Source organism: Dendronephthya gigantea, unplaced genomic scaffold (genome assembly GCF_004324835.1).
Source record: "Dendronephthya gigantea isolate DGI-Jeju-01 unplaced genomic scaffold, DenGig_1.0 000798F, whole genome shotgun sequence".
NCBI classification, from domain to species: Eukaryota; Metazoa; Cnidaria; class Anthozoa; order Malacalcyonacea; family Nephtheidae; genus Dendronephthya; species Dendronephthya gigantea.
This window is the reverse complement of record NW_021163808.1, coordinates 1-15733: the sequence shown is the minus strand read 5'-3', so window position 1 is coordinate 15733 and position 15733 is coordinate 1. Positions and strand designations below refer to the sequence as shown.

Genomic DNA, 15733 nt, shown 5'->3' with positions numbered 1-15733 from the left:
TATGACCCCTCTCAGAAGCACATTTATAGAGTGATCTAACATATCCAGGTTTTCTTAGTAAAGAATCATGACAGGTTGCCTGTATTCAAGATATATTTTATGTTTTTTATTGTGTTCAAACCTTTATCGGCGGTTTCTTGTGCATCTAAAAACATATATACAGCTGTTCTGGTTTCACCATCGGGGTTCATTGGCATCATTCGAACTTCATATGATGCGTCAGATGGTAAGTTTATGAATGCCATTGTGCTTGGGGCACCATCTTGAGCTGTCTTAATCTTCACTACGGAGTGTAAGAACACTCGTCTCCATTTTCCGTAGGAAATTTTGTCTTTGTAAACAACTGGTCGGACCGAGATTTCGGCCCATTCCTTTTTGCCCTGGTGCTGGATTCTTACGAGAGCCCATTGCTTGGTTATCCAAGAAATGTTAAAAATCTTGGAACCATTTTCAGCTACAAAAATGAAAAATTGTGGTTCACAAACAATTATACATAAGTCTTTAATAATTATTGCCTATTTAAATTGGTCGTCTATAGGATGCATTAATTTCAGCAATACTCATTTAAGTGCCTATGTCATGATTGGGGAAATAGACTTTTTAGATAGTTTTTTGCAATATATTTGATAGGTCGAAAATTTCATCTTCATTGACTTTGAGGACCTCAAAGTTGGTGATTTTGAATAAAACCGTGACCCTAAAAGGACTAGGGCGAGAACGCTTGTGAGACGGGTTGTGACGTCATTTCGGGAACTCGCATTTCTTGCAAAGTTATAAAAGACTATATTTTACATATTGCAAGAGCGAAGATAGACTTTGAGTTGTATCTTTCCAACTTTCCTGCCGCGTTTTGCTTAATTTGGCGGATACGACAATGTCGTCGAGCTTTACTGATCCGATCGATAGCCAAAGTGAATCAGAAAATAATTTTATTACGAGCTACATGATGGAAGTTGAAGATGACGCTCCTTTGGCTACCGAAGCACAAGGCGATCAAGAATTAATGCAACCATACCAAGACGAACCAATTGCTGACACTGAATGGGTAGAAAACTATTACGAAGAAAGGCGCAATCAAGACGATAGGCTTCGAGTACTTAGAGGCCGGCTCGAAGGACGTGTATCTGTTGAAGGCTGGTGAGTAAAACTACCTACACTGTTTAAACTCACGTGTTCAGTATTAGGTTATTTTATTACATTTTTCCTTCCGCAGGTGTGGATGTGGGAATTGTAAAACCGACTTGTTGCAAAACGAAAAAGAGAGTAAATGTTGCCAAGAAGTAGAAGGCTGTGGCGAGGCACTCAGCAGTGATATTATCATGCAAGAAATGAGTGCGGTCCCTAAATGCATCACACTTCATCCTGGCTTTAGCGATGTGTGTTTATCTATTTGGTCATTGCGCTTAGCTGGGCCAAAGTTTAGAAGAATCGACAGACAAAAGTATAAAATGGGTAGCGACGAAAACAGGTAAAGATCCGAATGGAGTTGTAATATATGTCTTCTTGTAGTACCAATAGTCAATGTTGTGTTTATATAAACAGTGCAATGCTTCTACAGGAACCCATCAACTTTAGCACTAAACAATCAAACTTGAAATGCATTACAATATGGATTTCTGTTTACATATCCTAGTCTGCTAGGCTACAGTAAATGTGCACATGCAGCATTGCTCCATACCTAATACCTTGATCCCTGGCTAACAATGCACTGATTACATGGGTATAATAGAAAACTCAGTATTCTCAAATAAGTAAACAACATATTTTTTTGTTTCACTCTGCAGATATCTTCGAAGTGTTGCATACAGACAATATATACAACTTGTTTATGGCTACTTAGGAAAAAGACGAATACCACTGCCTGCATGTGCCTATCATGTAATACGCAGCAAATTCAGTGGAAAGGAATACCAGGGATTTGATGATGATGTGATGATGATGATGATGATGATGATGATGATGATGATGATGATGATGATGATGATGATGACGAAAACGCATCTTAATTTAATGTAGATACTTTGGTATAATATTTGACACTAACTATATAATTCTTCTTTCACAGCCTTGTTAGTTTAAAAGTCTTGTAAGAAAAGGTTTTAAAATATTGGATTAAAATTTTATACAAACACATGCTTATTATAGGCTTATTTAACATCACCGGGGATGGATGACTTGTAATACTAGTTGTAATAGTGACTTGTAATAGTGGCTTCCATAATAATATTTCCCCTCATCCTGCCAGTGCTTTCCATCTTGTCTTTTTTGGGAAAGCTTTTGTAATTGAGAACAAAGTTCTTGAGTATGAGGCATTTTAATATCACTAAGGAACCAATTAAATATTTACAAATATACATATATACATCCTGTCATTACTTCTGGTTTCGAGGACAGTTGGAAACCTTTTTATGGCCTTTCATGGGTTGGCCACATGTTCTACAGCATGGTTTTGCTCGATTCTCGCAAGGAGCTACCGGTTGTACCTGCACAGTAGAAGGCTCTAAAAAATAAATAAAATTAATATACTTAACTATTATACATACCCATACAATTTATGTTGCATTGTATTTCCCACTGTCACTCTATATTTTTATTCCTTGAAAAGAGTACACATACTGCAAATGTGGAATACCTGCAGTGGGTCTGACATTGACAACAACCATTTCTTGACGATCAAGCATCTTCTTTATGGCTTCATTTCTTGGTTGCTTTTGCAGCATAGAATTCATGGGATCTGGTGTCATATCTACCAACTCCTTGTATGCCTCATCCACCTGATCACTTTCGGCACTTAGCATTGTCTTGTACAAGTCTTCAACATATTCTAATAAATGTAAAGAATGACATTATTTTTTTATTTCACCCTGTACAGTGAAATGAAGGTTAAACAACACATATATTCAACCTGGTAATTCTGCCCCAGGCCCTATACTATGTATCATTAGACATGGCAACCAAATTACATGTATGAAAATTATTTTACCAAAGTTCTGTTAGACACGAACTTTTCGAACAGTGGCTTCTCCATTTTTAGTGCAAAGTTTGAGAAACTTTGCAGTATTGTGATGAGTGGCGAAAATTCAAACGAGTCAGTAAGTCAGTCAGACAGTCAGTCAGTCAGTCAGTCAGTCATAGTGTAAACTTTACGGGGGGTAGGTTGATTTATGCGTATAGTAACTTTTTGTGTATGATCAGTAATTTAAGGTTTATAAATCAGTTTAACATGCTTTATTTATTAATGCACTATACCCGTTCTGCAAAGTTCACCAAAATATTGAGGGATTTTGGCGGTTACTGTAAATTTTGAAGCATTGCTTTTCCGCGGTTTGGGTTTTGTTTTAAAGGGATTTGCAAAAATTACCCCCCGGAACACCCGATTCTTTCTTACACGTCGCAACTGCGCATGTGCCGTCGAGACTTGAACATTATTCACGATGTAAAGAAACGAGGAGCGACGAGCATTGCTTCAAAACATTCCGGGCGTAAAAATCGAGCAAATCTTTGAGAATCTACGCACTTTATCAACTTATGTTATGAATTACGAGCATTCAATTCAACACAAATATAATTTGGAAGGTTTATTCCATAAATAGAGCTAAGAGGTTAGGAAGAAACGACGCTGTGTTGTTTAATATGTATTGATAGACTCTTACACGAATGTATATTATGTCGATAGCAAGTCGATACCTGATATTCTGCATACAGTACATAAATGATACTATACAAAACGGACATTTTGTGCAGTAATCAAATCATTTTGGAGGTATACAGTATTGATTATAAGTATATTGTTTTGTATCGATTTTACGCGTCGAAGTATCCACATCATATACATAATATGCACCGCGGTTTATTTACATTATTTACAACGCAACTATTTTGGCTATTCTTATGAAATGACGGATAAATTGGTGCCGTCATATAAATGTAGTGAATGTAGTCACAGTTGTTTGACGAAGAAAAGAGACTGAGAAAATCGCGCCCTTTGGGCCGGTTTACATGGGCAACTAAAATTAGCTATAATTTAATAGTGACAGTATCCGCGGCTAACGTCATTTGAGTACTTTGAGTAATTTCCTTTTGATTAATGTTTAACCTAGTTCGTTATATTTTTACAGGCATAAGTCAAAATGTTTATGTTGGGACAAACGTCTGGTTGCTTAGGTATTACAGGGCATGAAAACTTTGCACTATTCTTGGATCCCTAGTTATGATTATATCTATTGCGGAGGTGGCAGTTCCATATTTTAATATTATGAACAATCTTCCCGAAACACATACAATGCCAAACTTATTGTATGGATTTGTTTAAAGAAATAACTTAACTTGTGATATGAAATAATATAAGGTATAAATATAGAAGAATACAATTTGTATAATAATAGATGAAAACCCTCCTTCTAATGAGTTTTGGTCAAGATCATATTACACAAATAATGAATTTTTGCTATCTTCCCAAAGCAGATCCAGACCCTAGAGGGGATTAATAGGTGACCGATCAGGGATAATGGGAAAAAGTCAAACGCACCTTTTGACAACATATTTTAATTTTAGTGCTTTCAATCTTTTGCATTTTATTCACTAGTTTTTTAATTTGCTATCTTTTATATATAATAGAGCTATTAGTATGTAGTAAGATATTTTTACTTAGGACCTTGGAGGAAAATATGTTTTGCAGAGCCTTGACCTCTTAAGAATTTTTGGTTTTGGCTGTGCATACAAATACACATTACAAATAAACCAAAAAATTAATACATGGGCATTTCTTTTTTTACACTGTTTTTATCTATTTGGAATTTTCAGTTTTAAAAAATGTGCACAAACTTCAAATAATGATTTCTGACCAGTGAGCTTTTTGTATTACTGCATTTAGTCAAGTTCATGTAAATGTCCTGACAGTCAAAGGTCATTAATGCCTGGAAAAAATTATAATCACTATAATACATGGTTCTGATTCCTAAAACACTATTAGTTCATTATTAAATTGAATTCTGTTAATAAAAGCAGATGATTTGCTACTCAATTATATATTACCTCTATACCTTCATTTTTTTAAAGCCACTCCTTGCTCCAGCTACCAATAAGAAATTGTCAAAACATCCAACATTACTACCTGGTGAGAAGATTTTGCTGCAGCAAGATGCAATATGTGTTGAAACATATCTCTCTCCTGTGGAAGGAACGTTGCATCTTACAACATTTAGAGTTATATTCAGTGGTTCATCACCGGTATGTTTACTTTGCTCAAACCTGAATTTGTCTTTGGCCTAATTTTTTAAACAGTTTAACCAATAATACTTATTCCTGGTCTTGTGCCATTTAAATTCTGTAAAATCGAGTTTTTAAATGTTCTTAATTTTCAAAAATTAAATTTAAAAAAACAGCCTTTTGCAAAGCAGCCTTTTGTAATAATTTTGTACATTGTTGACTTAAAATATAGCGGATTTAGTAACATATGAATACAAATTTTTCCTTACCAACTATGATAAGTACTACCGAATACCAAATGGAATACAAGCTGATGCATAAAAAATGTTTAGTTGTCCCCAATGAATATTGTATAGGAAGCCAATAATTGTCAAAGTTCTACTCATTTTATCAAGTGTGGTATACTAGAACACATATTGGGTCCAAGCTTGTTGTAAGCATTCCAGTTTTCTGTTGCAATTTTGCAATGGTCATGGAACCGGTAATACCATTTTCCTTCAGGATGTAGAAGACGAGGCCATTGGTGGTGACCACCATACATCCCTTGTATCCAAGAAAAATAGCAGTCAGTTTGGGAAAAAGAAAGGGTTTTCAGATACACTTGAGAGGTTTAGAGAAAAAGCACAGCATTTCCAAAAGAACTTGCAACATTCAAAATCATGGTAAAGTAACAGTCATGCAAAAGATAGTTTTTTTATAAAGTGCATGGGGTAATCATCACCTGTCTTAAACTTGCTCTATAATGAGCCAGTGATGCCCTTAACTCATAATGTGCCCCTGGTCTAAACATTATACGGCTGATTCATATTCGTCGAGTAGCAAATTGTTTGGAGCGGATCGCCCACCAGTTTTCACAAGACCGAGTAATATATATAAGACAAAGATATATAAATCATTCTCTGGGTGTTATTCTTCGTAAATTAAGGCCAAGGTTTTTTCTTCTATTTTCAGTCGCACGTTAAGATCGACTTACAAGGGAAAGTCACAATTTACATTGAACAGATCACATGAAAATAACGTCGTTCAAACTTCCTGTGGAGAAAATTTAGACGACAATTGTAAGTTGATTTCTCTACAGCCCGTAGACACACCGGAATCCGATGAAACAGAGAAAGGTAAACAGATGCTGCACGCATACAACCTTATATCTCATCTACTTATTTTTTCATTCGGACTATTTCATATCGGGTAAGGTGGCTTGTTCACGACAATTCGATATGATCATTTTGGCCGCTTTAAAGAAAGTGTACTAAATAATAACCAATCCTAACCATTCAACTCTATCTTATTTCTCCGCCCTATAGATTTAGTCAAGAGTATTTGTAAGTGCTCTGCGAGATTTATTTTCGGACTTAGTTAATTCAAATGTGCGGTACAGACGATTCGAACTTAAACGCTTGGATATCAAGCAAGCTGTTTCAGCTGGAAATCTAAAGGTTTATATAAAAAACCTATATATTCTGAACAAGTCCATCAAAGTCCGTTATTAAATAGTTTTGGAAAACTCTGGTACCAGTGGACGTGATGTCGATTCCAGAATCGTTGACCTAAAAAACATTCTGACACTCACATGTACTGGTCTTACAATTTCGAAAGAAACTATGTGGTATAAAGCCCGTTTTCCAATAGGCAATTTATTCGTGCAGATTGATAAAAAGTAGAAAGCGATTCTTCTTTTTCGCGGCAAATTTTTTCGCAAACTAATCACCGCACCGCATTTCAGATATCGCATCGCGCAAATAAATTCGCCTGGTGGAAAACAGGCTTAAGGCCCACACACACTGGGCGCAACGCAACGCGAATTTTTGGGGTTTTTTTAAGCAAAATAATTCAATTCTGGAGGGAAATTTTGAGAGCTATGGGCCCCAGACATGTCAAAGTATGCTATCCTTCAGTAATTATCAAGAATATCATAACATGATCAAACTTGCTTTTGCTGTTTTTTGTTGCTTTTGAAACCTCAGAAATTCGTAAAAATCGCGTAGCGTTGGCGGACCGTGTCAGTGAATAGGGACCTTAAGCATGTAGGACGGTAACACGACGACGGCAGCTATCAATACAATGCTTCATTGAAAAGAAATGAATTATTAATTAGCTATGGGAGTTTTAGGCGCGTGATCTACGTTCTGTTTACAACGGCAAAACGTCGTTTATTACGTCCTATGTAGAACGTCTGCATTTCAGGACCCAGTGAGCGCCACCTCGAATTAGCTCTATAGAATTGTCCCTAAAAACGTAAACACAATGTTTTCAACGTCTTAAATCTCATTAAACTGGTACACTGATAATATACAACAACGCTTTATCATAACATTAATTCAAAGGAGTATTCCAACCACGTCGTCGTCGTGTTGCCGTCCTACATGCTTAAGGTCCCTAATATCGGCCTAAAACGTTTGCATATGTACGCGTGATTTTCATTTATACTTTCACAGATCTTGTTCAACATGACATCATCGTATCTATTCCATGTACAAATGTTTACGATATTCACAAACTACCTAAGAACTCACTCGTGAAGGACCCGAGATTTTTTGGGTTTGGTGATGGCATTGAGCTCATGTGCAGTACTCTGCAGGTTTATAAGGTAAAGTGATTACCTTCTCTGGCGCTTTGCCTCTATATGAAAAAGCGTAGATGGCACCCTTCTCTTTCACAGAATATGTATAATCAGAAGTATTACTAGGGATAGTTTTTCCAAAATGAACGCGTCATGCACACGCCATCACACTTGCCGCACGGATGGCTTCCTGGATTTCTTACCATTTCTGTTGTGTTTGGTAATATTTAATAGAGTACTGAACTTAACAATAAAACCTGACAACACAATCAATTTGAACAATATCATATTTCACTTGTCTCTTAATCAAATTGTTACCTACTATACGGGCAATTACGATGCCTCTAATGATTTATGTCCTATATAGTCGTATATAAATAGACATATTATAGTTTTAAAAGTTCTCAAGGTGAACTTATATGATATAGATAACAGACTATAGCAGAGCACGCCCTGATAGGTAGAGTGAATCTGACCTCTTCATTGAGATGACCTAGGTACTGCTACAGGCTACAGAGAGGTCCATATCAATTTCTAACGGTGAATTTTGATAATCCTTTCATCTATATAGTTTTGTCTTCCACAAGGTTCTGATTACAATGCGGATAAACTCGCCGCAATATTTTCAAAGTATACAAAACACCTGGTAAGTTTTTTTTTATCAATCATTTAATAAGGTTTGCTAAGGGCGATAATATTTCGCGTACAAATGCACGAGCAAACAAAACTTGGCAAGGAAAATTTGTCAAGGAAAATTCGTCCGTCTCTACGGGGCTTTATACTAGATTGCATGTAGACTATTTTTTGCTAAATTATATTACTGCACAGTTATCCGGTTGATTAACGAACCGAAATTTCTATTCTTATACATTTAAGCAGCAATGCAACTTAATTCAGCACGGGTTTTTTTCTTTTACTTTTTGCCCTGATTAATTATGCTTTTCTGCATGATCGAAACTATAGATGTGATACTGTAATTGGGGGGGGATACATATTCGTATATCCTTTTGTCTGACAGATCTCTTTTGTATATGTATGCGCGTTTTCAAAAGAAATCCGTTGGGCAGAACATCATATAAAAAAATTATCACCACCCCTTCCCCGAATTATCGCCCTAGTTTCGACCCTGCATGCTTTATTTATTTAGTATAGTGTAGTTTTCCGACAACACTCACAACTGCATGCTGAAGTTTGATTACCATTTTTGATACAGCCAGTTTTATGTACATGTACTGACGTAGGAAATAAAATCGGTAAAGAAACGTTCTTTATAATTGTCGAAAATTTCCTGACAAGGAAAAAAAAATGCGTTTTCCTTAATCTCGTGCTAAAACCTTTACTCGCTACGAACCGTTAAACAACCATTAAAATGTGAGCTAGGCTTCAGTGATTTGATATTCTGAATATAAAATATATAAACTTTGTACATGTAGGCTCAAGACATAAAATTGAAATACAGTACTGATCAGTACTGAGTATTCAAACACCTCTTTTTGGCCCTCACAAAAAAGCATGACTATTTTTAGATTCTAGAGCGTCATATTATGCACTCCCTAGCAGTTTTAGGAATTAATTGGTCACTCGCAAGCAGATTTATGACCAAAGATGTGGCATTTACCACTTCTTTTTTTAAAATTCAATTAAAATTCAATTCATGACTGTATTAATTTGATTGCTAGAACTTTTTCACTTTTCCCGAATAATCAGGCCTTTTAGTGCAAAGAACAGTTTTTAAGTGCATAAATTTTTAAATGAGTATAAAACATTAAATATTCAAAACCTGACAACGTGGGTCTTTTAGTGTTGTAAATTACCACGTGCAGATATTGACTGAGATTAAGAGAACCTATTCCAAATACTTGTAGACAAGGCATACTTAAAAAGTGTTGGACATAAATTTTTAAAATGCTTAAATGTTTTGTTATTTTTTTGACCGGCCATAATTTGATCGACAATGAAAACTATACACATCTTACTGGCCCTATTCGATCTTTATTCAAAAATACAAACACTTTACTATTCATTCTTCCTAAAACATCGATACTCTCACAAATATATCCTCCCAATTAAACAATAAACTTAAAAAGGTAGTAAATGGCACTTGTTAGGTTAAAATGTACTTCCGGTTTAAAATAGTAAGTTAAAATAACTGCTGAACAGTGCGAAAAATCTCGCTCTGGAACATGTAATATTTTATACAAATTGCTTTTGTTTTAAAGTAGATATGAGGATTTTCATGAGGGCTGTAAAAACAGTGTTTGAATACTTTTAATCAGTAATGTAGCTATGTCGTATGAATTTTTTTCCTGTCGAACAATTTTATGTATACTCGTGCAACTTTAGGGTTTTGAAAAACTCACTCGTGAGTAGTGCATGGCCTGAAAGTTTTATCAGGAACAACAATCGTATACTTGTAATATACATGTAGTATTATGTAGTATTTGAATTTAATCGCAGGGATTACCTTCCTAATATCCGCACTATAACCACGATCGCACTTGTCAGCTACCTTTGTAGCTCAATAGGAAGAGCATTGCATGCACCGGTGTCACGATCTCAGTCCTCCCCGGTTCTGAGTACTCTCCTTGTAACAAGTGCGCATGTGCAGCCTGGGAGGATAACTGAGCACGTAGCACGGCGGGCTCAGTTCCCCCAATCTTAACGATCCCTCAAAAAACTGGATAAATATTAAAGCAAAGAAAACTGTTTGGGTAACAGGTAGCGTTGTTAAAATGTGTCACGCAAGGATTTCTTGTAATTGTGGGTAATTTTCTGTTGTATAAGATGAAATGAGCACAAATTTCCTTATTTTAACCGTTTTTTGTGACTTGTGACTCCGCAGGAAGCCTAGCATGTTTGTTGATGATTAATCATTCAATTTTCAATCGTCTGTCTCATTCATCCCCTTCATTAGCCTCATAAAACATCAGTCAGTCTCACCCATCCCCTTTGCCCAATATCAGTCGATCTCACTCGTGATCTGATATGTACTAGTTAATAAGTTGTTCAAAAATAATCAATTACCTGCACGAAAAAGTTTTAATGCACTTAGCTACACACTCTGCAGACTTATTACTTATGGGCATTGCAAAGGCTTCTGGCTTGAATTCAGTTGTGTCTGATTTCCACTCGAAATTAAGGCCCTTTGATCCTTATACCTTGTAGTAGTTTAGGGCTAATGCTTCTTGCGAGCAGAACCTAATTTGAACTGGCTTGCATTAAGTTCAGCTCATGATGAGCATCTAAACCGGCCTGAAATGTTACGCCACATCACGTCATCATGCAAACGCCTCTCACGACGACAATCGCATTCGTATATCCTACTTAAAACTTTAATATTTCATTGCCGATGTGATCATCCTAGCTACGGCCTTGTTTTTCTGGAAATGTGAGGCAGAAACAATGTACTCCCAGCCAAAGAAAGGTATACAAATATGCTGAAGAAAATGTAATGTTCATCAGGACTTTTCCTGGTGTAGCGTTGATTGATTTCTGATTAATTATTGATTATGAATTATTTAATATTATCATGCTAAATTGCTAAATCGAGTAACAGTAATGGTTATGGTGCTTGTGAATAGTGTATAAATCTATACCATGAATCTAAACGTATATTTTTGCACCCTTTCAAAATATTTATATATGTTTAAAAACATCGGTCACATATTGATCTGGAGGTATGCGATAGTTATTGTATAATTACATAAATCTGTTATCTGTGCATGCATGTGTTTCGTTTAAAAATTTAAAAATTTAGTTAAAAAATACCTTTTGCATGAAATCAATGCGATTTTGCTCTAAGAACGCATATAAAACATCAGGGGTCGGTTGTATCAAGCCTGTTTAGTATAGAAAACAAGTCTATCGTTTTATTCAACAAGCAAACTAACCTTAATACAAAGATACTGTTTACAACTATATATATTCAATGTTGGATATCTTGTCACGTTGCCTTTGCTTGCATGCTAAACCCAACATTGCCAAGGGGATGGGGGGAGAATATCCATGAAACAAGTAAGTTAATCGGAATGAAATGAAAATTATACTTCACCAACAGTGTTATTAACAGGTTTTGTCCATGATTGTATGGTGTTATTTAAATTTTACTTATCTTAAGCTAAACGGGCGTGATATACAACCGGTCCCTGCTGCTAACGTAACAACTAGCACCAGCAAAAAATTCCTCCAGCCCATCTAACCGTTTAGCAAACTTCTTATTCTTTATCAAATGCCTCTGATCACTGGGGCCGGTCGTACGAAAGCTGGATAGATCACGATCCACCGGATGATGTTTTTCAAACGCTCAAAAATTGGCTATTGTTTGGTATAACGTGGGTTAACCTTAGTATTCCAAAATTGAGGATTCGCTTTAATAATTGTTCACTGAAAATCTGTAGTTTCACTGCTTTTCGGACATTTTTATAACGCTTGAAAAAGTCACTCCTTCATTTATAACGCTACCCAGCCTTCATACAACAAGGCCCCGATCTATTTACATGGATCTCATGCATCTGAGGTCGGTTGTAGGAAAGTTGAATAGCGTTATCCAACGGATAGTGTTTTCAATCGCTCTAAACTGCCCGTTGTTCAGTATAACCTGGATTTAACCTCAGCATTTTCAACTTGGGAGTTCTCCTCTTTCATAACTATTAGCTCAAATCTGTAAATGCATTGCTCTTTGAGAAAGCTATATGGCATGTGCAATCTCGTAACGAAATTCCTAATATAAAGAAGAAAGTCTTTTGTGACTTTATAAACAGAAGATTCCTTCGTTATTTTAGTCGCCTTCTAAATGGTTTGCAATCGCATATAGAGAAGCAATATCTCACACGCGTTCGTGTGATATTTTATATTCAAGAACATCACAGAATTTTTATGATTTTGAAGGTAAGCGGGTGTGGTATAAGCTGCCTTTATCAGATTTGTTACAAGATGTGTTATTTTTACGTGTGTATGTCATATCGACAGCAAATTCTGAACTGTGTTGATCCTTTACTATCGTTTTAATGCACCATATGTATAATTTTGTTTTTGTTTATGTTCACATTTAGTCGAGTTTCGACGCCTGGGTTTGCTGACATTGGATTGTTGGAGAGAATATTGTAAGCGTTCGTTATCAAGAAATTATTTTCAACCATCTACTTTCAATAGTTTAATGATTTACTTTCCATGCATATAAGATAATAGAACTAAACAATGATAAACAGATTTTGCTCTTGCCTTCTTGGGGAATTCGGGGGGCTGGCTGCACAATTAACCGAAAATATTTAGATTTCCGACTCTCTGAAATTCCTTTATATGCGTTTTTGACCGTTGACAATAGTTAACTAGGAAGCTTAATCAAGTTTTACTCTTTTTAGTGCAAAGTTTCTGTGAAACTTTGCAGTATTGTGGTGAGTGGCGAAAATTCACATCAGACAGTCAGACAGTCAATCAGTCATAGTGTAAACTCCGGGGGGCGGAGTGTTTTTATGCGTATAGTAGCTTTTTGTATATAATCAGTAATTTAAAGTTTTTAAATCAGTTTAACTTGCTTTATTTATTAATTCTCTACATTTCTTTTGCTAAGTTCACCAAAATATTGAGGAATTTTGACGGTTACTGTAAATTTTAAAGCATTGCTTTTCCGCGGTTTGGGTTTTGTTTCAAAGGGATTTGCGCAGATTTACCCCCGGAACACCCGATTTTTTCCTATACGTCGCAACTGCGCATGTGCCGTCGAGCCTTCAACATTATTCACGATGTAAAGAAACGAGGAGCGACGAGCATTGCTTCAAAACATTCCGAGCGTAAAAATCGTGCAATTCTTTGAGAATCTACGCAATTTATCAACTTATGTTATGAATTACGAGCATTCAATTCGACACAAATATAATTTGGAAGGTTTATTCCATAAATAGAGATTCATAAGAGGTTAGGAAAAAACGACGCTGTGTTGTTTATGTATTGATAGATCTCTTACACGAATGACGAATATATTTATGTCGATATATAGCAAGTCGATACCTGGTATTCTGCATACAGTACATAAATGATACTATACAAAACGGACATTTTGTGCAGTAATCAAATCATTTTGGCGGTATACAGTATTGATTATATGTATATTGTTTTGTATCGATTTAGCTACGCGTCGAAGTATCCACATCATAGACATAATATGCACCGCGGTTTATTTACATTATTTACAACGCAACTATTTTGGCTATTCTTATGAAATGACGATAAATTGTTGCCATCATATAAATGTAGTGAATGTAGTCACAGTTGTTTGACGAAGAAAAGAGACTAAACTGAGAAAATCGCGTCCGGTTTACATGGGCAACTAAAATAATTTAATAGTGACAGTATCCGCGGCTAACGTAACTTGAGTACTTTGAATAATTTCCTTTTGATTAATGTTTAACCTAGTTCATTATATTTTTACTGGCATAAGTCAAAATGTTTATGTTGGGAAAACGTGTTGCTTAGGTATTACAGGGCATGAAAACTTTGCACTATCCTTGGATCCCTAGTTAAATTTTGGATACGATATTTTGACTTGAGGTTTTCCAGTTTCAGCCATTAGTTCATCTCTTCTGAGGTTTTTGTTGAAATGAGTAATTGCCAATATGTGCCTGTAGTTTAAAATAAAGTGAAGCTTAGTTTTAGATGTTTATTTATAAAATAACAATAGAACTGTGTCTGTATAACTGTAATAGTTATTTTTCACACCAATGTTGAGCATGACTTATTAACAAGATGATGGAGGGATTATATACATATAGGAGTCTGTATACATTATAAAAGCATGTACATACCTGCAATACATCCCTGGAAATGAAAATGCAATCATTTTTGGGGAAAAATGATTTAACACAGAGTGGAATCCCTCTAAGCAACTAGTCTGTGAAAGTGGTGATGCTTGGCAAATACCCTTTATAATTCTCTTGTTTAAAAGAGCATTGCGCACTCTCTCATAAACATCAGAATCTATATTAACCAAAATAAATTTATAGTTACCATACCAATGCAGTATTAATAGTTGGTATACTTATATGCTAATTAAAATTGTATACAAGTAGTTTAAACAAACAAAAATGGTTCAACTTATTCAATAAGATGAAACATGTTTGTCACATAAATTTGGAGAGATGAACAGCAGTTGATAGTTAGATTCAGGGTGTGCAATACAGCTAATTGTGGTTATTTGTAAAATATGTTTTACCTTTATCAAGCCGTGTTCTTTCCTCTATATCATCATGTGCACACTTATTGAAGACAGGATTAGGAAAGTCTTTGTGAACATTAGTAACATGTTCCAAAAATGATTCAAATTTTGCCCAAATGACTTGGCCATTACCATCAGCTGTGGATGTGGCACTCCAGATGAGATGGTTAACACATGGCTTCACCCATGGTAAAAGCACCTCACAATCCTTCTCCTTAGCAATTTTGCTCAGTACTTTTGAAACCTCTAAAGAATATACAGTATGTCTTTAGTATGTTTGTATATTCTACATGCAATTATGTGATATTATAGCACATACATTTGGTCAAATGCCACAGGTCAAAGTAGTGAGTGATTTCTGGCAGCTTTTCTAGCATGTGTTTGGCAATGGATGAATGGCGATCAGACACAAAGGTGTTAAGATTCAAATCATTTTTTGATACATCCTCCATTGATCTTGTGAAAGCCATATATTCCATGGCAGGACTGCTGCCAGCTTCATTTTTCTAAATGGTGAAAAATATGCAAATATATAATATGCTAAGAGTTCATAAATCTACAATATATTATGCAATTACACAGTACCTGCACTAAACTGAAATCAATTATTGCATTTATTGGATCATCACAACAGAACAAACTATATGCACATTATTTTGCGCTATGTCCCATACTGTCATGACGACCATCCCCAGCTAAAACAATGCCATCTATTTCTTTCAACTTTGCTTGCCATGATGCTTTGTATGATTTCC

General features: G+C 35.6%; 1 protein-coding gene and 1 pseudogene across 1 annotated transcript; one reads left to right on the top strand and one right to left on the bottom strand.

Moving 5' to 3' along the window:
• The first annotated feature begins 874 nt into the window (after nucleotides 1-874).
• LOC114544464 lies at nucleotides 875-12947 on the top strand. The gene is made up of 11 exons (XM_028563099.1): nucleotides 875-1137; nucleotides 1214-1468; nucleotides 1785-1929; nucleotides 5059-5229; nucleotides 5710-5870; nucleotides 6160-6323; nucleotides 7644-7795; nucleotides 8340-8414; nucleotides 11133-11192; nucleotides 12550-12655; nucleotides 12820-12947. Exons 1-11 carry the CDS (start codon nucleotides 875-877, stop codon nucleotides 12945-12947), a joined length of 1680 nt encoding a protein of 559 aa, XP_028418900.1.
• A 1332-nt stretch (nucleotides 12948-14279) lies between these two features.
• LOC114544463 lies at nucleotides 14280-15618 on the bottom strand (annotated as a pseudogene).
• Between the last annotated feature and the right edge of the window lie 115 nt (nucleotides 15619-15733).

Bases quoted from the DNA above. Each gene is read 5' to 3' on its own strand.
- LOC114544464 (XM_028563099.1), top strand. From the start codon at position 875: ATGTCGTCGAGCTTTACTGATCCGATCGATAGCCAAAGTGAATCAGAA. The intron at 8,415-11,132 runs GTAAGTTTTTTT...TGATCATCCTAG, and splicing joins CAAAGTATACAAAACACCTG to CTACGGCCTTGTTTTTCTGG. The intron at 11,193-12,549 runs GTATACAAATAT...TCGTTATTTTAG, and splicing joins GTACTCCCAGCCAAAGAAAG to TCGCCTTCTAAATGGTTTGC.